The sequence below is a fragment of the Antedon mediterranea genome, chromosome 1, assembly GCF_964355755.1.
Source record: "Antedon mediterranea chromosome 1, ecAntMedi1.1, whole genome shotgun sequence".
Classification (NCBI taxonomy): domain Eukaryota; kingdom Metazoa; phylum Echinodermata; class Crinoidea; order Comatulida; family Antedonidae; genus Antedon; species Antedon mediterranea.
This window is the reverse complement of record NC_092670.1, coordinates 33,338,834-33,362,243: the sequence shown is the minus strand read 5'-3', so window position 1 is coordinate 33,362,243 and position 23,410 is coordinate 33,338,834. Positions and strand designations below refer to the sequence as shown.

The 23,410-nt window shown below is 33.9% G+C and overlaps 2 protein-coding genes across 2 annotated transcripts; both read right to left on the bottom strand.

Annotated features, from left to right (window-relative positions):
* Positions 1-1,101: 1,101 nt before the first annotated feature.
* LOC140049350 (uncharacterized) lies at positions 1,102-9,403 on the bottom strand. Its single transcript, XM_072094224.1, has 5 exons — positions 8,562-9,403; positions 6,368-6,463; positions 5,429-5,549; positions 3,543-3,667; positions 1,102-2,941 (listed from the first exon to the last, which is right to left on the bottom strand). The coding sequence occupies exons 1-5, from the start codon at positions 9,109-9,111 to the stop codon at positions 2,679-2,681; spliced, it is 1,155 nt and encodes a 384-aa protein (XP_071950325.1). The 5' UTR covers positions 9,112-9,403; the 3' UTR covers positions 1,102-2,678.
* A 5,371-nt stretch (positions 9,404-14,774) lies between these two features.
* Positions 14,775-20,949, bottom strand: LOC140049339 (solute carrier family 22 member 18-like). Its single transcript, XM_072094214.1, has 8 exons — positions 20,579-20,949; positions 20,143-20,386; positions 19,649-19,781; positions 18,536-18,648; positions 17,715-17,929; positions 17,013-17,114; positions 16,274-16,394; positions 14,775-15,678 (listed from the first exon to the last, which is right to left on the bottom strand). The coding sequence occupies exons 1-8, from the start codon at positions 20,855-20,857 to the stop codon at positions 15,524-15,526; spliced, it is 1,362 nt and encodes a 453-aa protein (XP_071950315.1). The 5' UTR covers positions 20,858-20,949; the 3' UTR covers positions 14,775-15,523.
* Between the last annotated feature and the right edge of the window lie 2,461 nt (positions 20,950-23,410).

Sequence of the window (23,410 nt, the reverse complement as noted above, 5' to 3'; positions counted from 1 at the left end):
AACTGTTATAAGTATTCACCCGGATTTAAAAACCCGGTAACCGTTTACGCAAAGTTGATTGCGGTACAAAGTCAACGAAAGTTCATATTATGCAAATTTGCTTAACGTGTAACTGGCATTTTTATACAGTGTGGATAATTAATGATTAACTGAATAGAGACACGGAAGGTTACAAATTACTTCTAAACAATTAAAAGAAGAATAATTGTGATATACATTTAGCTCACGCAGGTATATTTGCTAGGCATCTCTGTTTGATGTTTGGCGACAAACAGTCCCCCTAATATACAGTCTGTGACCTCCAGCAAATACGATTAATCATTTTCAACGTCCCGGTATTCTGACATACGTAGGAGTATAGTGGTCCTGCCATTTAACTTCACCTACATTATTATGTGTAAAACAATGTTTTTAAAATAAACACACCACAGTTAGGCCAACTTAGTGATTCTGTGTAGGTTTACCGTGTTCAGAGTTAATCTTAAGTTTCCGCGATATCAGGAAATTCATAATTGATGCGTTATTTCTACTACGACGTTAATTCGAGCAAATTAGGCCCTATTGATTATTCAACTTCTATCTGCGTTGCAAGTGTTTCGACCACCTGTGTTGCCTCATACTGAGTTGCCTCATACGAATAAGACGCTTTATTCGTTTGTGGCACTTTAGCATGTTCCCAAACACGCACAGTACGCAAAGACGTAAGCCGCAACGCAAGCGAATTGATCATATAAGGTAGAGTTCGAATAATCCATCGCTTTTGATTGGTTAATTCGCTTGTGTTGCAGTTTACGTCTTTGCGTGTATGTCATTGGAAAGTTTAATGAGACCTAAGCGTGTAGAGGGCGATATAAAGAAGAGCCGTATACTAATTGTATGCCTCATTTCGATTCTTCGTTCTTTGTATGTAGCGGGCGCTAAACGATTCTTCGTTTAAAAAAAAGTTCTGCTGTTAATTACCATTGAAGATAATAATATCCAGTTTATCTTTCTTTGTATAATCTTTACAGTTCACTTTAAGTTGAGTTGCACCAGCTTACTTCAGTTTCATATAAATTATACCTAAAGTAACCTAAACAGGACAATCAACAAAATATCAAATTGACAAGACATAGGCTTATTTATTTTATACATTATACATCTATTCGAATTATTGTAAGTACATTTAGGCCTACTAGGAACACAATTATGATGTATTAGTTTTATAAACACAATTAACAAACCTACACAAAAACTTTACAGTTAGGTGTTGTTATTAGTGTTATGCCGTGCCTGACAAAACTTATGCTTGGTTCTCACTAGGACGTAAATCACTTGCGTTGAGCGTACGTCATTGCATCCTAGTGGAAACCAAGCTTAACTTTTAAAATACTGTAGTATAATATACACTTATTCTTCAACATCATTGTTTCAGACCTGTATGTACTACCGATAATAATTAGAACATCGACATCATAGCCATTATTATGAAAATGATAATTTATTGTTTTGTACATGCGCAGATAATAATAGTGGTTGCTCTGTCGTTGGCGTCAATTCGTGCAAATCGAAAGTCTCTAGTCATATTCATGTCACTGTTTGTTATCGTTTTCGTCGTCATAAGAACTATTTAGTTCTGCGTCGAATAAGCATAATCTAAGCTATGGGAGTCAGCTTATCATAAATCGTCGTCACAAAATTCAATGGCCCGTAAAAAAACCAAGACGATGCGCAAAATGTTTTTCCGGGCGTAGTAGATGGTAAAATAGATAGCTGCTTTTTCATCGTTGCTGTTACCATGGTCATGTCGTCGTCAATGTTGTCGTGTCAACGTCGACATTAGGGAGCTTTCGATTAGTGACCATCGGCGACCGACGATTTTGTGTAAAAATAAATAATATCAGACTCAGAACAAACAGGTTTGATGGTTTAGGTACAGCCGACGACCGACGGCACATCCAACTTAGGTTGGGCGTCGGTCCTCGGTCGTCTCAAATCGAAAGGCCCTATTATTAATATTGTCACCGTCGTCGTCGTCATGACGTCGTCAACGTTGTGTCAGCGTCGTCATCCCTCATTGTCGTGTCATCGTTTTCATCATAAGAGTATTACCAACTTCATCACTTTAGTAAAAGCTTCGTGGGTGTTATAATCGTCCTCATCAACATCCAATATATCTCATCAACATTATCGCTATTAATAATTGTTGTAGGCCTAATGAACATTATTTGATTTATCTATTTTTTTCTCGTCAAATATCGTCATTTTTTCTTAATCGCCATCACCGTCAACATCATTACCATTGTATCAAATATACAACAAAATCTCTTAATCATTAACTTTGCGACAATCAACATATTATTGCATTATTACCACTAATATATATTTTTTGTTTCACATTTTATAAGTGAATGTATGTTCATTTGCATATCCTGGTGAGTTTTTAATATTTGCATAGTAATAATATCAGGTGCCAACTTTAATTGCATGCACCCATTGCGCTGTTTCATATTTACAATTATTTACAGAAATATTCTCCAATACCAAAAGATGAATAATAAAACGGGTAAGCACAGTGCCGTACTAGACGCTGAGCCTTTTCAAGAATGGGTAGGGTACATGGGAAGGGACGTGACCAATTGCGGTGTGTGCACACAGAGTACTTTCTTTTCGTCTCCAATGAAAAAAAAAGTTATTGACTAATTTAAGGCGGTTTCCATGGGTTTTCGTCTGGGTTTAGTTTCTGGAGCTTTAGTTCCTGTAGCTTTGGTTTCCACCGGAACTTTGGTTTCCACCGGAGCTTTTTCTGGCTTAGCACCACTATTGTCGCATGGCTCGCTCTCTCGTCTGCTGTTGTCTTTGTTTTCCCGGTTTTCTGTCTGGGTGCTATGGTGGTACGTTGATTCTAACTCATCAAAGTTCCGTGGTATAGGTGTACTCAATGGTCGGACTGGACGATGTGCTGTTAGAAAATAAATACAAGAAGATAAATAACTTTGTAATTACCATAAATTCAGACTCATGTGATGGTTAAAACACTGATTTCAAAGTTTAAATGCGGTATTAGTTTAGAATCATGCTTTTGACAAAATGCATTGTTTGAAATATTCACATTGGTATACTTCCAAATTCTAAACTCAACGTCAGAGAATTTACAATAGTTATTATATAGCATGTTTTAGAGCACCTGGCTATTAGATGAGACTGGTCATAAGACCACACACACGTACCTAGTGTTTTCAATATTACGGTTGATTAGCTTAGTTCGTTAGTTTTTTAATGTATCAAGATTCATTTGGATGTTTCTGTGGATGTTTCCTCTTGTTTAATTTTTTATAATGCTGAAATATTTCCATTTACCAAAGGTATGTGATATAAAGTATATAAAAAAATACTTGTCAACATGCTCAAATCAATTCAACGTGCTTTAACATGATGTGGTCAAACGCACCATACGCCGCGCACCATTCAGAAACCGATTTAAATAAAAATAAAAATTTCCAAAATGCATTTCAAAGTGTGCGGGTCAAATGCATTATTAGCTTATTCTTTATGAGCTATACCTTGAAAATTCCTGTAAGCGCTCAGATTATGCATGTCTGCATGTACGGTGACGCGGGCACCTCTCTCAAAACATTGAGGTATTCTTGTAGAAACTAGCTGTTCCCCATCATCACCACTATTTTGACTAAAATTAATACTAAACCTGATTAACAACATGAATGTTATGAACACGTAAAGCCTGCGTAATTTAAAATATATTTAGTTGTATAGAGCAGTTATTTAAGTCCCATTGGCTGCTTTTTGGAAGTCGCATAGGTTTATTTATTGAACAAAATCTTTATTCAGGATTACACAATTAGGTAAAAGAAAACCTGTTTTTCATTTTCTTGTCTTAAATACAAAATAATTCGGGGATGGTTTGAAATACTTTTAGGTTTGTGAACAAAAATGAGATCGATTTGAATGAAGCAATTGTTGGAGAATTTTTAATTTTAGTTTGTAGGTTATTCCATATTTATGGCCTGCAATTTTGAATGACGAGTTCATCTTACTAATGGTAGGTAATGGCAATTATTAAAATGTACTATGTTATATCATTAAGAAATATTTCTCCATGGTTAAGTTATTTAATATAAAATCATGGACACGTGTACAATGAGCGAGATACAAAAACGAAATAACTTAAAGAAATATACGTGTTTTTTTTGTAAGTAACTGGCCTGTGAATTTCATTGCTATGCGATACACAGTTCTGATTCATATTTCCGGGCGATTTGCAACCTCTTAATCATAGGTTATTGCCTGCCACTTTGGGATGCTTAACGACAGATATTAAGAAACTTATTGAATCTTTCAAATGATTATAATTGCACATTCAAACGATATTTCTAATACTAGGTCTACATGGTCTTATGCTTATAGGTCTATTGTATTTTCATTACCTCATTCAGAACTTAGAGTATTGAGCCTCGAATTATTTTAAACCTGTCTTAATATAATCAAATAGGCCAACGTATTAGTGTTATTAATTTTACATGCTTTATATTTCATTTTTATAAAATAAAAATATCTGGATGATTGATCATGTTTTTATTTTCGTAATGGTAAAAATAGTTTGAGGTTACATATTATTTATAATTGAGTTGGAAATTTTATCGCGCGAAGTATAATTTGTTGAATATTGTATTGCACAAAACAAATTTTAAATATACCGATCCTTATGATTGTTATTTTGGCATTTGTATCATAATATATCATAGGCAGCCAAATATACATTTTCTAAGAAGACTTGTGACTCATAACAAGTGTAAATACTTTTTTTTGGCAGAGACATAATGCGATGCAGATAAGTAATGCAGAAAGATCTCGGCCTAGTAAATTTAGAAAAGTTCAAGAATAATTTTATACAAACGTTTCTTCAATTGTAAACAAAGCTACTAAATCCCTGGGTAAATTTAATCCAGACAATTCAATTGGATTTTATTAAATTTGTAAGACGATGTTCTTTTATTATTATACTGTATAGTTTGGCATGAGTGTGTTCAAAACTGTTATTTCATTTTCTTCCCTGGGAAAATGAGTTGCGAGCATTAACTAGTACCAGACATTTTGGCACTAGATTGGCTGCTGAGAGTCGTGAGTCCTGTTGTGAACATCACATCAACGTTGACAACGTAGGAGCATGATGCATTATCCTATCCTATCTTTCCAATGGTTTATGAAAGTGAATATAATGCTCGACCATTTCTAAATTTGTTCTTTGACTTACTTATTTAACTTACTGAATCGTTTGGTTTTACTGAAATACGTTCTTAGAAAAGAAGCTTACACTTTTCTATTAGAAACTTATTTTAAACCAAATGAAAGAAAGCGTTACGCTTCAAACGCTATAAGAAATCTTAAACGTGTTCTGTAAATCAGTAACGATATGAGAAAGTTTACCCACCTTTTGATGAGTGGTTTGATGAGTAAAACAACTGATCCTTGTATCGATCGTATTTGCTGAGCGACCTCTTCTGCTTCTTGCTCCAATATTTCAATGCCGTTCACATTGAGTATTTCATCTCCTAATATCAAAGAATTAAAAAGTAATGAAATTATTAACTGAATTATATAGATCATAAATTAATATTGAAATGAAATTTATGCTGTATATTATTACAATAATACATTTTTTTTTTTAAATCAGAGCGTGACTGGCGAAATGTTTAGTTTGTATCACAATTATGTTTTATCATAATGTATAACACAACATCCAGGTCTGTCGGTTCATTTAGTAACTCCGAGTTTATCAAGCACATTTTTCTAATTGCTAACCAATTTACCACCTTCGACAAACTGCAGGAAACCATTTTGCAGAAGTCTGCAAAAGCAAACTTTGCAAACTCCCCTGAGTAGTGTAGACCAGTTGACCAACTTCGACTATAGTTGGCAAAGTTAACAGTTTGGAGGCATAACAATGATTGGCCACTATAAAGTAATTAATTATAACTATACGGTTATGGCTTGTTCATAATAGCCTACTTGGCTCAATATCAAACACACGCGGTAAATCATCAAACGCGTGCGACGTATCACTGCGTGTGAAATTACTCTGACACGCTTATTGGGCTGTGACGCGTTTACGACGGCTGGAGAAGTTTAAAACGTGATCATGCTAGCCGCTCTAGTTACATTCAAAGCAGAACATTTAAAGTTTAATCAGGGAGTTGTTATTAGAACTCAGGGAATTGTTTCTAATAACAACTCCCTGGTTTAATCACTTGGTTAAGTCAGGGAGTTGTAAAATATTTTACAACTCCCTGGTTAAGTTATCTAATAAAAACATTGCTTCCGGTACCTTGTGAACACAGTGCTTATTAAACAATGATTTATTTGTACCTACCTGGCTGTAACTTCTGTGTCTTTTCAACTGGTCCATCCGGCAAGATTCTGGACACAACTATACACCCTCCTGCTCGTCGGATCGTAATACCTATTCCTACAAAAAATATATTATTACTCAGTAAATACGTAAAAATACAACAATTACATTAATTGTGTTTAACAGATATTTTGCCGACCGGCTATACGTTACAGGATATTTTGTTTATTAATCGTCTGGGGAGGCCTACTATTTTATGTGAAATTTATATATAGGCCTACATCGAACTTTACTACTTGTCGAGGAAGTAATTTAGATTTATCACGTAATATTTCTTTGTAGGCTTACATTATTATTGATTCAATTGGAAAGTAAATTGTTTAAACAATAACGATTTATTCAATGCGCCTAATGTAATTGCAAAGTGAAAGATACACATAGACATAAGGCACTGTAAACTAAATTGGACCACCTTTAAAATTAATTTTAATAAATGACAGTTGATAAAATCTATTAATTTACTTTTTAATATTCATGGGTATAATATTTTCCTACATGATATGCTAAATAATATAACAATGAGTAAATAGTGATAATTGGATATATTTTTTGGAATCCTTGAAAGTTATATTATGACGTTTATGAAGTTTACATGTACGTTACCACGGGAAAACAATCTTTGTTACAGACAGGCTGAAGAACGAGACAGCTGAGTCATATGTAGTACTCTATTTCTTTCCATCTTTAACTCGTGATCAAAAAAGAAGTCTTCGATTTTATCGTAAGTACATGTATGTTTTATTCAACTGTAGGCCTATAAAGGCAGTAGACCTAACTGGTACGAACAATCCCATGATGACACTTGTCATATGGAACGCCACACGTGTCATCACACCTGTTACGTTCACTAACATAATGTGACATTTTAAGAAAAAAAACGGCTAATTCATCTAACCACTGAAATGATCGTTGAATATTAAAGAAACACAGAGTCTGCTCCAAACCCAAGAGAAATGAATGAAACCCCGCTACGATTCCATTTTAATTGACACGTGTGGTTAAAAGCTACTGAAAACGTAAAGTAACAGGCCTAGCTCTGTGACCTGTTCTTCGGTGTGTTAAATATAGGTCTAACCCTCTCTTGCAAATCAGGCACACCGTACCCCAGGCATAGTCTATATCTCTGATGTAGATATACTTTGTTCCCACTAGAGGCGTAACACAAGTACGTAACGAAACGTAAGTGATCTGACCAATCACAAGTGATAGATTATTCCAATTGTCGTTTGTCATTAATCAACGCACTTGCGTTGCGTCTAGGTCATTGCGTTGTGCCTCTATTGAGAACCAAGTTAAATGATTTCTCGTTACATTTCACAGATAAATATCCCATTTGATATGTAGCAAACTTACTAAACGTTGCATAAGAATTCTGTATTAAGAACACTTTATTTCATAACGTGCTAATTGGATAATGTTTGATGTCTTCATAATAATTTGATTAGATAGAAACCACTACTGTAAAATTAAATTACTCAATACAAATTACCCACTTTATAGAAATTAGGCCTCCTTAATTATTGTAATGAATATGTGGCTTAGCTTTATTATACAATTTATTAGAAAAAATAGCATTCAAAATTAGGTAATTTGTCAATAATAACACCAATTTGAAATCCACACTCATTATTTACAGAGAGGAATGACAGATCGTTCAAGGGAAAGATGTGTTTTGAGTGTCTTTTGTTAAAGAAAACTAAAATTAGAAACCACTTTTGGCTATACACTACATTTTTACTAGTTTATAGTTAAACACTTGAGTGCAGCCATACTTTTTTTTATGTAGGACCTGTTATGTATTCTGTGTTTTCCGTTGATTTACCAGTTTAAATAGTTTTACTTTCAGTTCACAATGTGAACACACACACGCACTTAATTTTAAGACTACATTTAAAGCAAGGCAAGATAACAACAGAATGCTGATGAGCTCCGGAGATCAAAGGTTTTATCTGGGTTTTATCTCGCCGCGGAGAATAGTACGTCAGTACAGTACTATTGGTATTTGTCGCAGTCAAACATAATATCAAAGGACTGATGTTACGAGTTCTTATCTTGGCAAGGCGAGCTCAGTGTCATGTTGTTAGATTGCCTTGTATTCCTTTCACCAGGGAAGAGTGAAACTATAGTAATGTCTTTCCTGATTTCACCAACTTACCTTCTCCATATTCTTCGTCCTTATCTAGAATAACTTCCTGCAAGTTCTTTGTGTTTTTCTTTAAATTGTACTTTGTTGCGATAAGAGAAGTTTTGGTAGTGAGTTCTCGTCGAAAGTCATTCCTGTTCTTACAAGCAACTACAGCCAGTTGTATCTGAATAAGCCAGTCAACATCTCTTGAAGGAACTCTCAAACCAATTCTCTGTGTCTGCGTCACCAGATCAAAATGAATATGCCTTCTGCCTTTTTCTATTTTCTCAACCGACGTGACTTCTACGAGAGAGATCTTATGCGAATACTCCGAATCATCGCATGATGATTTTTTATGCAGCGTTAAACTGTCTGCCGTCAAAATGCAGAACTTAGGTCTCCAGGTGTTATTTGGTAACTTCTTAGGATCCCGCCGTTTTTCAATAACCCCGTCCTTAATGATCGATTCTTTCGTGATAGGATTAGAATTTCCATCAGATATCGTTTTCACCTTTTTATTCACATCAAACTCTTTCAAAGATTTTAAAGTAAAGTTTCTAAAAACCGCTTCCAAAGTCATGATTGTCTTCTATGTATTGTTTGTTGATCTTGTTAAACGAAGAAATATTATTCTTTTTTTTTCTGCCAATAAAACAAGTCAAGTCAACTGGTTAATTTAACTAATTATAATCCTTAATAATGTCGGTACTTAATAACAATCTATCTTGTAGAGCCACTCGTATCGCTAACTGTTCTGAACTAGTGCCAGTAAGCAAAGTCGCTTAAATACAGTTTCCCAGGGTAAGTCACTGATTGCCCTCGTAGAAATGACTCGAAGCGACCTTAGCTGTTACTGTACTCAAAAAGGAAACTCTATTTCCGGCTGAAATTAATTCAATTTTGAAGAACAGAAAATGTTCGCGAAATGTTTTGTAAAGTGTTTTAAATCGTCACATCAGAGCATAGATATTAATTACGGTATACGCTATCCTAAAATTAAACTTTTAAAACTAAATGATTTAATTCATTAATAATTGGGTTCGGTTTAGCAAATCGCTATTAATTAATTAATAATTAACTAATTGAGTAGGCCTAAATGAGTACAGTTTGTAGAATTGTATGGACTAACACCATACTAAATAAATTAATAATTATTTGGATCATTAATGTAATTAATAATTAGGCCCTTATCTTTTGGTAAACTTGCTAATTGGAAAGTTTGAACATTTTTTACGTTTGTTCATGATCGAGTCATTAACATAGGCCTATAGTTTTTGACTTTATTTGACTTTAATATTCATATTATTTATTTATGTGCAACATATTCTTGATATACTCTATAAAAAAAAGATAGTTTTCAACAATATATTTGTTTTCCACTATAATACATTTTAACCCACAAATAATCGTTGCTAATAACGTTGGCTGAACAGGTTTCCGTTAATCAGATACACCTCTGACCTATTTAATGTAGGCTGGTTCACTAGGTGAACTTTTACATAAATGTCATCAATATGATCACCTTATACGAGCGCGTTTACACGCTGATATATTTGTTGATACGCGCAGTTAACTTTGCACATTTGAACTGTGTTTGTCGATTCTTGTCGATTTTTAAGTAATAACATAGTACGTGAGTTAAAATCAGACGCATTAGTTAAACACCATTTAAAAAAAAAATCTTATGGATTCGACTTCTTCAACAAAGACAGGCCTTGCTTTAAATCGTTGACATACAACAAAGTTAAGATGAAAAACAGAAATTAAGGAAACAGGGTAGAAAATGTTTAGAAATTATGTAATGAAATATTGAATGAATAAAGGTGGTGGTGAACCACGAAAGATAAAAAAGTTAAGATGATATTTTTGCCATGCTCGTTTTCTAAATCTGACCAGTGTTGGTGTAACTGCTGTGATGTGTGATACCTCTTTAGCTTACTCGATCACCCATGATTATCTCTCAGTAACAGTAGGCCTAGCTTTAGACTAATAGAATATATACTTCTTTTACAACCAACAGATGCATCTTATTATATGTTTTAGGATAATATTACGGATATGTGTGTAAAACTGAGTGGTCATTGACATCACGTCCCCGAAGGCGACTGGGGTAATTTAAAGATAAAAGATTTGATGAGTTAAATAGGTTTTAGGCCTATGCATTTCTAAAAAATGTTTTACTGAGCGACAGATATCACATGGAGTCATAATTGGAGCATCTCCGGCCCCATTAGTTCATTAAAAAGAAATTAATCTGGAAATAACTTATATGTTTCTTCTATTTGCATTTAAAGAAATATAAAGTGATAGACTTAGCTTATCAGATTAAACCATACATCTGGTGGTAATTTTAGCATTAACTCTTTCTTCATTATGTATTCCTACTACTTTCTAAACTTTGGTGATATTTTTAGTCAGATCTGTGTGTAAGTGAACAAATTGTAAGATTTGTCAGATTTAACTTAAAATGTAGGCCTAAATAAAATGGAATATTTTTCTAATTCATGGGACTTCGAACTGTAAATTACGAAAAACATTCTATATTATATAAATAATAAACAAGCTACTAAAAACATCTAGTAATAAAACTATTATTAACAGTTTAATTTGAATATTCCACTATGAAATATTCTATTTTTAAAAATGTCTATTCCTCAATTATTATGATGTAGGCCTACGTTGTTTTAGAATCAATCAGGGTACATAATTATCAATCCGTTGTTATGTCGAGTCTCGATTTCGTTGAGGCATAGGCCTACCGATAATTAAGAGAAGTATTAATAACCACAGTCATAAACTTGGTTAAATGACAAAATGACAACAAGTGTCGAAGGAGGTCTATCGCACAGACGACAGACAGAAAGACAGACACAATCATGACATTCTATTTCAGACAAGCTGCCTTGAACTACCAATCTGTGGTGAACGCGAAGTAATATTTAGCTATTACTAAACTCTATTTATGGAAAGATACTGTAAACAATTTAAAATAGTCGATTGATACAGGATTCTGCCACACGTTCATGTCTGAGGATATGTAGGAACGTGATGGATATCCTCTATTGGTACAAAGGTGATAAGGTCCGGATGTTACTAAAACATGTTTTGTAAGTTCTGTGTACTACTGATAAACTGATTAATCGTTTCTTGAAAATGTTTATGCTTTAGACTTAAATTGTAATTAAAGATAAGATAATATGAAATGTGTGTCTGTGCAAATAATATGAATTCGTGAATAGTAAACGTAGACGGTTCCCACAGGAAGAGAGATAAGGAAGAGACAAAAGACCACTGAGATAATAATTACTTTTTGATTAATTAAAATATTTCTTCATTGATTAAACTGATTTTAACGATAGGCTTATAATTCTAGGCCCAGAAAAACACATTTTTCTGAAGTCGCCACAACCATAAAGAATCGATCGAACCTAGATATTTCTCTGCAAAATGCAGAAGATACCATGAGATCACCTATGACCGGTGTGGGCTAATGAATAGGCTGGGATTTATAGCAAAGATACTATATTCAATTCAACTTTTATTTCAGAAAATTGTTCATAATGGCATAATACATTACAAAAAAAGATGAAGGAGAGAGGAACACAACTGTTATCCATTGGTATATAATGCCTCTCTCCATTTGTAATAGGCCTACGTCATGTTTGAATCCATCAACAAATATTTATATATACAAATTAACATTCTGTTTTCGCTTTTCATTATTCATTTTTATGACATATGCCTACTTAATTTAAGTTTAAATTAGATATAAAGTTCAACATTGATATTAGTGTCAGTTCATGGGCCAAGAAAACTTTAACAGTCTGTAGGAGACCACATTATGACCAAGCGTTTCCGATACAACCCTCCGATTTCGTGAAAAAAAAAGGCAATCACGCAACTTGGGTTTAATCGACGTAAAATGATCCAACACTAAGTGGCATATCAATGGTAATTGTCATGCCCACAAACGCATTATATTTTGCTATCTATTTTTGTAACGCTTTTTCAATCAATATTTTCAACCCTTTTTCAGATTGATTGTGAACCATTATTAACATTTGAAAAGTGTAATTTCAGCCTTCTCTGAATATTGAATTGTCATGAAACAATGGTCGAAATAACGAAAGACACGAAATTATTGAGAACAGAAAAGTATGTCTTCCACACGATACTGATTCATTCATGACTCACATTTTCTAGAATTTTAGTTTCCTAAAGAAGCTTGCAATTTTCTTCTGTGTGCCGCACGCAAAATAAGCTCCATGGTTTTGTGTCCTTTTTAAAGTTTTCTTTCTACATAAATAAAATGAGATGAATAGACAAATATCCTGTCATTCCATTATACAGAATATTCTGGAGTGAAAGTTGTAAATGCCTACAAGTATAATATCTATAATAAGAAACATCAACTTGCATTAATATTGTAGGCTTATTACCTAATCCATCTATCAAATAATTGTTGTATAATTACACATTTTCATGAGCAAAAAAGTATTAAAATAACAGTATAAAGGGGTATCTCAATATGCTGATACCATGTCCAACAATACAATGTTAGGTCAGACTATTTAACTGTGGAGATGTAATCTTATATAAGTGTGGGTTGGGAGAGTTTTCTTCTGTTTCCTCCCTTTCTTTCCTCTGCAATTTATAAGAAATAAGGTTGATTTTATTATGTTATGTTTATTATTATTACTGTGGATTGAAACAAATAAAAAAAATGAATGAATAAGCGTTTTAATGCAATATGCAAAACTGTCTAATAAGACAGTATCTTCTGTCGACGACGTTTCTTGATGCTGGTTCTGATTGTCAATGTCAATTTTTAAGTTGTGATTTGTTTTAGTATTTCCACATTTTCGTGAAAATGTTACAGTAGGCGGCCATTTACTATGGAATTCGAATGGAAAAAGAAAATCCTACTTCCCGACTGTCCAATAATAGGCCTAAATAGTAATTTAAAGCTATTTAAAATTTGAATCATATCGTCATTCATATCATAACCGAAAGTGAACATTTGAAAAAAAATGTTTTCCACATGCGAATAACCCGTGAGAACATCTTGTGGAAAGAACAATATTTCCTTCAAGATGTGACTAGTGAGTGAGTGAGTCATTTAAAAAACCATACTAAAAAAACATGATTAAAAAAAAAATATTAGAAAGCCAATTTACACAGACGAGCCTTAACGGTGATACATATATATAGAATCTATGTAATTCTTTATGACCATTTGTACACAACGCGGAGCGGGCGAGTCGTTTCCGTTCAGGATTGGATACAGATTCTACGTGGCAGCTTACCGTTACCGCCCGTCTATGTGAATTTCTTTTTTTTTCATATCCTATCAATTGTAAAAAATATAACTATTTGAATATTATACAGTATCTCGTTGGAAGAAATTGTGAAATACATTTTTTTAAAGACAAAACGTCCCCTTTTTCGTACCCTAAATAATAGTGAGGCAATTCTCATTTAAAATATAGTATAATTAATTGAAGATATTAATAAAATAAAAAAATAATAATAATTTCAGCAGCACATTTCCTAGTGTTCAGTTCAGATACCTTCATAAAACATTATATTGGAACTACAATTAAACAGGATTGTAAATGAATAAATATAAGCCTACCAGTTCACTGAGTAAGCCAACAACGCCGTACTTAATTTCTAAGTAATACTCAATCATTTTGACTGACCATCCGCACGACAGATTTATACACACGTGCAATAAACGAGAATGAGTATAGCACTAATTAGATATGTTTAATGGATTGACAGATGTTTGTCAGATCACAGGACGGCTAAAACCTAAGGGCATGTGTAAACGTGAACTTGTCTGTTGCTTTGTAATCATCATCATTGTCAAATGATATAATATGCCCTAATATTATAATCTTATATAGGGTCGGTTATTTGCTTATCATTTCCACGTGTTAATAATACGCATCCTGTTTGTCATAAAACAGACTTAAAGATGTCAGGTTTATTCTTGTTATTCTTTACGGGTAGTTAGGACTGCGTCAAACTTTTTCGGACGCACACCAATCAGCAGACAGTAGCCTTGTATTATGCTTCTAGGTGTTTAATCACGTGACAGAGGATGTACTGTCACTCGGTCCCCATTTTTCGTTCTAACCTTCGTCCGATCATCGAGGTATTAACGATTGACATTTAAATACTTAACCTCTAAATAGTTAAATTAGTAATAATAATAGTAATATGTTATTCACACACACCTGAAGTAAAAATAAATATTTTATTTCATAATCTACATTACAATAAAATATGAAATTTCAATTGTTGACCATTATTATCCAAATTATAGGAACTATGTGCAAATTTAAACGTACATATTTATTGCAGACATCAACTTTGATTGCAATGGCTCTCCGATGTAATTTGAATAGTGATCATTTTGACTGAAGGTGAAAGTAGTACAGTACTGTGTAGATTAAAAAACCATCACCAATTAGTAATAATACCTCTTATTCCCCTTAATAATAATACCACGTTTATAAAGCGCCATTTTCATGAGTAATCCTGTTCAAAGGCACTTATAGCATTAATATCCTGGTCATTTTTTGGATCAAACACGTATACATCCACAATGCAGCTAGTAATCAGCACAAAGTTGTGTCTAACCGGGCACCCATTTTATACACCTGGGTGGAGAGAGGCAAAAATAAATAAAGTGTCTTGCCTAAGGAAACAAAAAACAAGCAATGCGGCGAGAGTTGGATTCGAATTAACGATCAGTAATCCAGCGTCCAACACACTGCGCCACACGACCTCATAATAGGAGTGTTGTCTGAATAGGAGTGTCCTTTGAATAGGGCTTGGATTTAGTTTTATTGCATACAGTATATTTCATCTCGTTTGTTTCACAGGAATGTCCCCTTAATAGAGATGTCCAAAACAAGGGGTTCTACTATATTAATAATAAATACAAATTTGTATCATAGTGTTACAAAGTGATATAAAACACGCTATTTCTTTGGCGCAAATAGCAACATCAAGTATACTACAACACCAACTATTCCGAATGAGGTAAGACCAAATCGTTCAAGTAAATAAGCTCCAGCAGTCGGTGACATGGTTGAAACAAGAGACTGAGAGGCATGTCCAAGGCCTAGCATTGTACCTGAGGAGAAAGAAACATTTTTAGACAGTTTCTAGAAAGCGTGAATATTCTTCAAAATGCTAAACTATTTATCAAACGTGACCAATGTCTAAATAACTATAAGAATAATTTAATCTAATTTAAGTTCTCAAATTTACAGAACATTTCTGGAGACCCTATTCATAAAAAATTAATACAGTAATAATAATAAATAAAAAAATAAATTTATATATATATATATAAATAATGACAAAGTGGAGAAAATGACAATGAATAAAAGTGGTGGTAAACCGGAAGAGAGAGAGAGAGAAAAAAATATATGTATTTAACGCTGCCCTTTTCACTACACGAGAATAATAGCTGAACTGCGATTTTCATGTTGGCTGCGTATCTACTGAGCTTTTCAATTCGCATGAGTGCTCATGAACGCATCATAACTCATTTCATGAGCTCTGATTGGTTGCACAATTTTTTACTTTGCAAAAGTAGAAACAATTTGATCTACCAATTTTGCTGAATTGAAAAACTCAAGGAACTAGAATTCATTGCAGAGATGGAAACATGAATATGCATGAGTTTAAAATTAGGTTTTACTGTATTTAGGTGTAAAACTTACCTGTATCTGTTACTGAAACTGTTTTTGTTAGTGAGCTCGTAAGTACCGTACCTATGACCCCATTACCACACGTTATTAGCACAAGAACCACAATCAAATGAGTTGTGGTTGAAACGAAACACTGCAAAACAGAACATTTTTAATTAACCTGTATTGCATATAATTTTATATTAAATATAACCATTTTTTCCCTTAGAGGGAATTACAGAAAAGGGTTAGCTTCTGTACACAAGAAGTGTTTATATAAGACAATTAAAATTAATGTTGAAGAACATCTAGGTAAAATTTCCTAATTTTTTTATTGAGCATGTATTTAAAACTTGCTTGTATATAGTATATATATACCAAATATTATTCTTGTTAAATGTACTTCTGTAATATACAGTAACAAATGTTTTATCTATTTTAACATCATCATAGGGTCCATCTGTTACAGGCATATATAAATAAAAACTCAAACTTAACATATGTTCTTCCAAGCCTATAAACTATTATAATAAATGCAATTATGTGATTGTTTTAGCCAATGTCATAATTATTGTACTACAGCTACTGTAGTAAATACACTTTGTTTACTCATAAGTTGTTAATATCATATACACTGTTGATTACAGTGACTGTCCTAAACTTTGACACTAAAAAAAAATCCTTTTTTTTTAGTTACTGTAGTAGAATAATTTGGACAAGATTGGTTATCGTTTGTTTTTTATGTTAGTAGGCCAAAAAGAAGTAAACTTACCAGAAATGAATAAGAAATAAGTAGAGTGATAATCGACCCGTTTAAAATGACTGCTTCGCTGTACCTCTTTGTCAGAATACCAATACCGAAGCCTTGAACAAGCTAGGTAAACAAATTAAGTGAATGTTAATGGCAACAGTGTAAGTTACTTTTTTTTTTCATACACATCAATATGATTATTCTCTGTCCCTAATGATATTAAGAAACACAGTAAGGCTTCAACAATCGAGTTTAAAGTTACCATATTTATTAGAATAAATGCACCGCTTTGAATAAAATGTCTCCCTACCTCCACTTCGAATAAATGCCTCTCTCACAACATCATTTGGAATAAATGTCCCGGTGCCTTTATTCGAATAAATATGGTAATAGTTTTTTTCTCAAAGACTGGATTGTAACTAGAAAAAATTTTTAAGTCTCCCAAAAGTGATACATTTAGGCTCTTTCCTAGGCCCATTTTGGTTAACCAATGGCAAAGTTGTCCATTGCCATATGCTATGCTTTAAAAAAACGCCTGGAATACTCAAGGTTTACTAGATATACTGACTACCCCTTATGTTTGGATGAATTTAAAACAAGTTATAGCACACTATATAGTTTAGTGAAGCTTTATACAGTTTAATTTCGTCAACCTCCATAAAACTCAACTAACCAATCTTAACTTATAATGTAATGTGTGATGTTATTGTTGTAAAACTTTACCATTGAAATCACTCCTGAAAATGAAAGTATGAAACCCGTCTGATCTGGGGTTAATTTAAATGTTTCCATAGTGATGACTGACAACATGCCTTCAAACAAGTAACTTGGTGCACCAGCAATCATCATAAAGAAAATGAAGAATATTGCTCCTGGAGATTTGGTGAGAATGGAAGTTATCTTGGAGATGTTGAAAATTCCTTCGGAAGACTTGGTTTCTAAAAATATGAAAAGAATTCAATTAAAGATTGGAGTAGCTGTAAAACAAGAAGAGTAAATCAGAACAACAATATATCCACAATGGAGGAAAATAATAGTATACACAGTGCATTGACCTAATTAAAAAACAAACTTGAATCAGTATTTTAATGTTTAAATGGAGTAGAACAATCAATAAATTCAAGCATGCAATTTGCTTAATGTTTAATTGCCAGATAAATAAATATATAAAGGCATATGCTCGAGTATTTCGCACTTTATTTAATAAACAGCTGTTTAAATTTGAGTAAATCAAGTGTTAAATTATTTTGTCTGATACTGTAACTTAGCTGCCATCGAATCAACTAAAACTTCTCGATAATTTAATTTCAATTCAATATTTATTCGACACAAATATATACAAAACAATTATAAGACAACAAAAATATCATTTGGTTGACCTGTTGAGAGATGACCTGTTACAAGACCATCACGGTCGTCATATACATATAATAAAAGGATAAATTACCAACATAATAATAACATAGACAACATAATATAATTTTCTACAAGTGTTCAACGAACACTACAGCATGGCACAAATCTGTAAACAAATTTATAATCACCTCCACTAGCATCTTTAGCACCAGAGGTTTTTGTGTTTTTTGGAATGAATTTTAGGATGATTAAAACACTTAGTAAAGAACCTCCACACGCAACAAAGGCACTTGACTGTTCACTATACAAAAAAAAATTTAAGAAAACAAAAGATTGTAAAGAAAAATAATAATGCTTTTGGTAATTTGGTACAAGAAGGTAAAAATGATGATGGCAATTATGGCACAGCAGATCTTCATTCAGTAGAACCCCAAACCAAGTGTCCGGTCTAAAGGGTCTTTCACACCTGTTCCGGCACGGTTCCAGTCCGGCGCCGGAAAATCCAATCGAACGTCAATGTTTCGTTTTCACGCGGCTACGCGCATATCGATTGGCACATAACCACGTGAAAACGAAACATTGATGTTCGATTCGCCGGACCGGAACAGGTGTGAAAGACCCGTTAATAGGGATGTCGCTTGAACAGGGATCATGAAGATAAAACACATTTTTGTCGCTGGTTTGTTTTACAGAAAAATTTCTCCAGAATAGTGGTTGGCTGTGGTGTTAAAACTTATATTGCTGTCTTTCGTTTCATGGGAAAGTGTCACCTTATAGTGGTGTCTGTCTCCTGAATAGGGCCGTCACACAGGAGGGCACCACTTCTACTGTAAGTATGGTTGTAATTTGGATTTAAAACATTGATCAATTCCAGTACTAACTAAATTATTGTAAAACCCCTATTATGGAGACACATTCGGGAATAAGAAAGTGTCTGCTTAATAAAAGGGTTAAAACATATACAAGGTACTGACTGTTCTTTCTTTGTTTCAGAGGAAAGTGTCCACAGAACAAGGCTGTTTCAAGAAAGGGGTTCTACTGTACGTCTGTGTCATAATTGTCTGTAATTTAGATACAGTGGCGTAAAGGCTGTGCTCACTGGCTAAACACAGGGGCCCCAGAGCTTATTTGGGCCCCTGAGCAGTCCCCAGGGGAAAAAGACATTAAAATATGTCGAAAAAGGCTAAAAAACGCCCGAGACCACCAGCGTTGGAGGGCCACTAAATTCCTTCAGGCCATTGCGCTATGCCACTGCGATATTTTAAAAATAATTTCTAGTAGAGTATGAACTTATTGTATACCTGAATCTGCTTGCAACTTGGCCTCCAATTAACGGACCAATCACTCTTCCTAGTCCGTATGATAATGACATGCGACCTAAAGCAGCAGCTCGTTTTGATGGTTCAGTCACGTCAACAATAACTATTTGTGAAGCTTTAAAAAAAAAAAAAAAAAAATTAATTAACATTTTATTAAATCATTAGAATACATCATATTTTTTAATGATTATTTATATTTTAAGTTATTTTTAATTTCTATTTTAACTAATTATCATGATTAAAATGATTTTGTCAACAGATTTTGTGAACAAAGATTGGTGAACATTAAAATATAAAAGATTTCAAAGGTAAGGTGTCTAAACATTAAAATACACTCTATTTGTTAGCTTTAAAAGTAAGAGTTAGTAGTTTAAAAGTTACACAAGTTTTAAAATAGCATGTTATTGTTTTAAAGCTGACTTCTTAGGGGTTTATTATTAAATACTTGTCCAACACATTTGAGAACAATTACAAACCATGAAATGCATGAAGAAACAACGATGGTAGCCTTGATAAAAAGACGCCAAATGCTGAAGTAGCAGCTCCAAGAATTCCATACATAAGAGCTGCAGATGAAAATGCGAGAAGCATTGCAATACGACTGCCGTGTACATCTGCGAATCGGCCATACAAAGGACCACCTATTAATTGTACAAGATAAAACGTCGTTTGGAGGTAGCCAAACTGAACAGTGTCTAGGTTCAATGACCGAGTAAGGTACTGAAAAAAGAATTTACATTCACATTATTTATAACTAATAACAAAATAAACAATTTATTATATTTTTGAATAATAAAGAGCATAAATAATTAAAGTAGCCATACATAGCCTAGCCTCTAGTAGGCCTAGCAAAATAAAATACTTGTTTTTTATATTAATTAATAATAAAATTAAATATAATTAATTTCTCACCGGCAGAACACCTGTTTGAATCGAAAAACATGTTGAATATAAAAACAGGTTAACGTGGACGACTTTTATCACGTCCATATCTAGATAGGCCCACTGTCTAGTTTTTCTGAGTCTAGGCCCATCTGTGCTACTGTCACCATCCATCAAACGTGGCAGTGTGGCCTGATTATCATCATCGGTATCTGTCTTCGTCGTTGCTTCCTCTTCCGTGTTTGGCCTAGCTTGGGAATCACTAGGATTTAACTGATTTGAAAGCATTTTATGGGATCGCAACTTCATTTTTTATTATAGCATCATGCAAGTCAATCAATGAAAACTATTTTTTAACTCTAGGCCCTAGGCCTAGGTACCGGATATTTCTTTTGGTTTAAAACACATGTTATGCGCGATTTGAACGATTTGCGCAATTTGAAATTGCGCAAAAAAATCCTTGCGCAATTTGAAATTGCGCAAAGAATTCTTGCGCAATTTAAAATTGCGCAAGGATTTTTTTGCGCAATTTCAAATTGCGCAATCAACTTGCGCAATTTCAAATTGCGCAAGAAAATCTTTGCGCAATTTTAAATTGCGCTGCACAATTTGTAAATTGCGCAAGATAGTTCTTGCGCAATATGACACCTTTGCGCAATTTGAAAACGAACTGTAAATTTTCCCATACATGGCTAGGCTAGGCCTAGGCAGAGGAGTTTAAAATTTAGTATTTTATTATATAAATAAGACCATTTCAATGAAGATAATGTTTAATACTCACTTTTTAAGTTTTTAATATTAGTTTAAGCTAGGCCATGTAACCTAGTCAGTATCAGTAGTCCAGACCCTAGCTAGGCTAGAGTAGGCCTAGTATAGCCGGCCGCCCGCGCCGCGCCCGCCTGGTGGAACACCACCGCTTCGTTTTCCTTCGTCGGTTCTTCGACGGTATGCTAACTTATAACAATATTTGCACTACTAAAATAAGGAAATGCGATATTTATCTTTAATTTTGAATCATTCTTAGAAATTAAATACTATAAAAATATGGGTGTGCATGATTTCACAATCTGTCGAAAAACCTTGCGCAATTTGCAGATTACTTGCGCAATTTAATACGTTGCTTGCGCAATTTGAAACACATGTTTCAATTCAAATTGCGCAAGGATTTTTTTTGCGCAATTTCAAATTGCGCAAATCGTTCAAATCGCGCATAACACACACGACGTTTTTTCGTCAGGTGGTGTAAACTTCAACACTTCCGGTGTTTTTTCGCGCGTGACCAAAGAATTATATTCTTTGGCGTGACCCCTGCCCTTTCGCTATATGCAAACAAAACCACGACAAAAAGCTGGCTGCTATTTTAATAAGCCAAGAAAATGAACATATTTATATATGATGTCATTTAAAACAAGATACTTATATTGCTGAATTTTTAATAAATATTTTTAACTCAAAGTAAAATTTAAAATTCGTAATGAAAATTTTTATTATGGACAAACAAATTAAATTTGTACCTACAAAATAAAACGTAATGTTATTTTACCCTTTGACCTGGCCTAACAACGTTTTGACAACCGAGAAAAATAAACTGAAAGGCTGTTTGGGTGCGTTTGTGAGAGTGCGATCGACGTGATTAAAATCACTCTTTTCTATATGTATATGTTGTAATTAAGTTATATAATGTCGCATGCAGACCCAGGGTAAGACAATTATATCTGTCATAAATACGAGATGAGATACTGCTAGGCTAGCTTTTTAATTTTGTTGTTTAATGTTTTACTGAAAACGCGTTAGGCCTACCTTCTTCTTGAATCTTGCCCTTGTTGTCCTAGGCCTAGCTAGGCCTATAGGCCTAGTATACTAGGCCTAGCAGCCTACAATAGGAGTATAAGCTAGGCCTGATAACTAAGGCTAGGCCTAGCCTAGCCTATATAATGTACGCTTAGTACTGAGTAGATAGGCCTAGTATAAGTATATTATAATACATTATTTAATTATTAATTAGGCCTAGGGCCTAACTAGAAAGTGACAGATGAAATCGTTCATTCAATTCATTATTTCTTGAGTTTTTTTTATATTTATAATAATAAATTATGATGGAACGTCTGTCTGCTACTGTACAGTCAGTCAGTGACGTGTGCTACCTACGTACTAATGCACTTGTCAATTGTATGACCCACTATACATACGACCCCCGGGAGAGGTGCGTCATGGGTGCGTCATTTACAAATAATTACTGACGCAGGGGTGCGTCAAAAAACCTAGATGGTACGTCACATCAATGAACAAGGTGTGTCAATGTCCGTCACTTTACCACCCACCATATCATAAACAACATGGTCACATTGCGTCAAAATGGGTGCGTCATGGTCACCTAAAGGTAAGTCACCTTTTTGACGCACGGGTGCGTCATGGTATTCAAAAGTATGACGCACATCGGACAAATGACGCACCTCTCCCGGAGGTCGTATAGTGGGTCATACAATTGACAAGTGCATAACTATCTTGTAAGTTCTACTTGCCTAGGCCTACCTACTGTACCTAGTTCAGAGACTCCAGATTCAGATTTTTGGTTGGTTTCCACTCTCTATCACATCGTCTTTGCTTACTAGTTACATTTGTAGATTAGATTGGGGAGGAGTGAGGTTGAGGTGCCTTCCTTAGATATTGGCAGACGAATTTGCCACCATTGTCATGGTAAACCGACTTTTCCTTTCCTGTTCCTGTTTTAAATATATTTCACAAAATTTTACAAACATGGTTTTATTAATGTTAATGATTTCAGTGTACATTTAACATGTAGGAAGGGAAGTGAGTAGCGCATTACGTAGCTCAACGTGTCAACTTCAAGGACAAATTTAA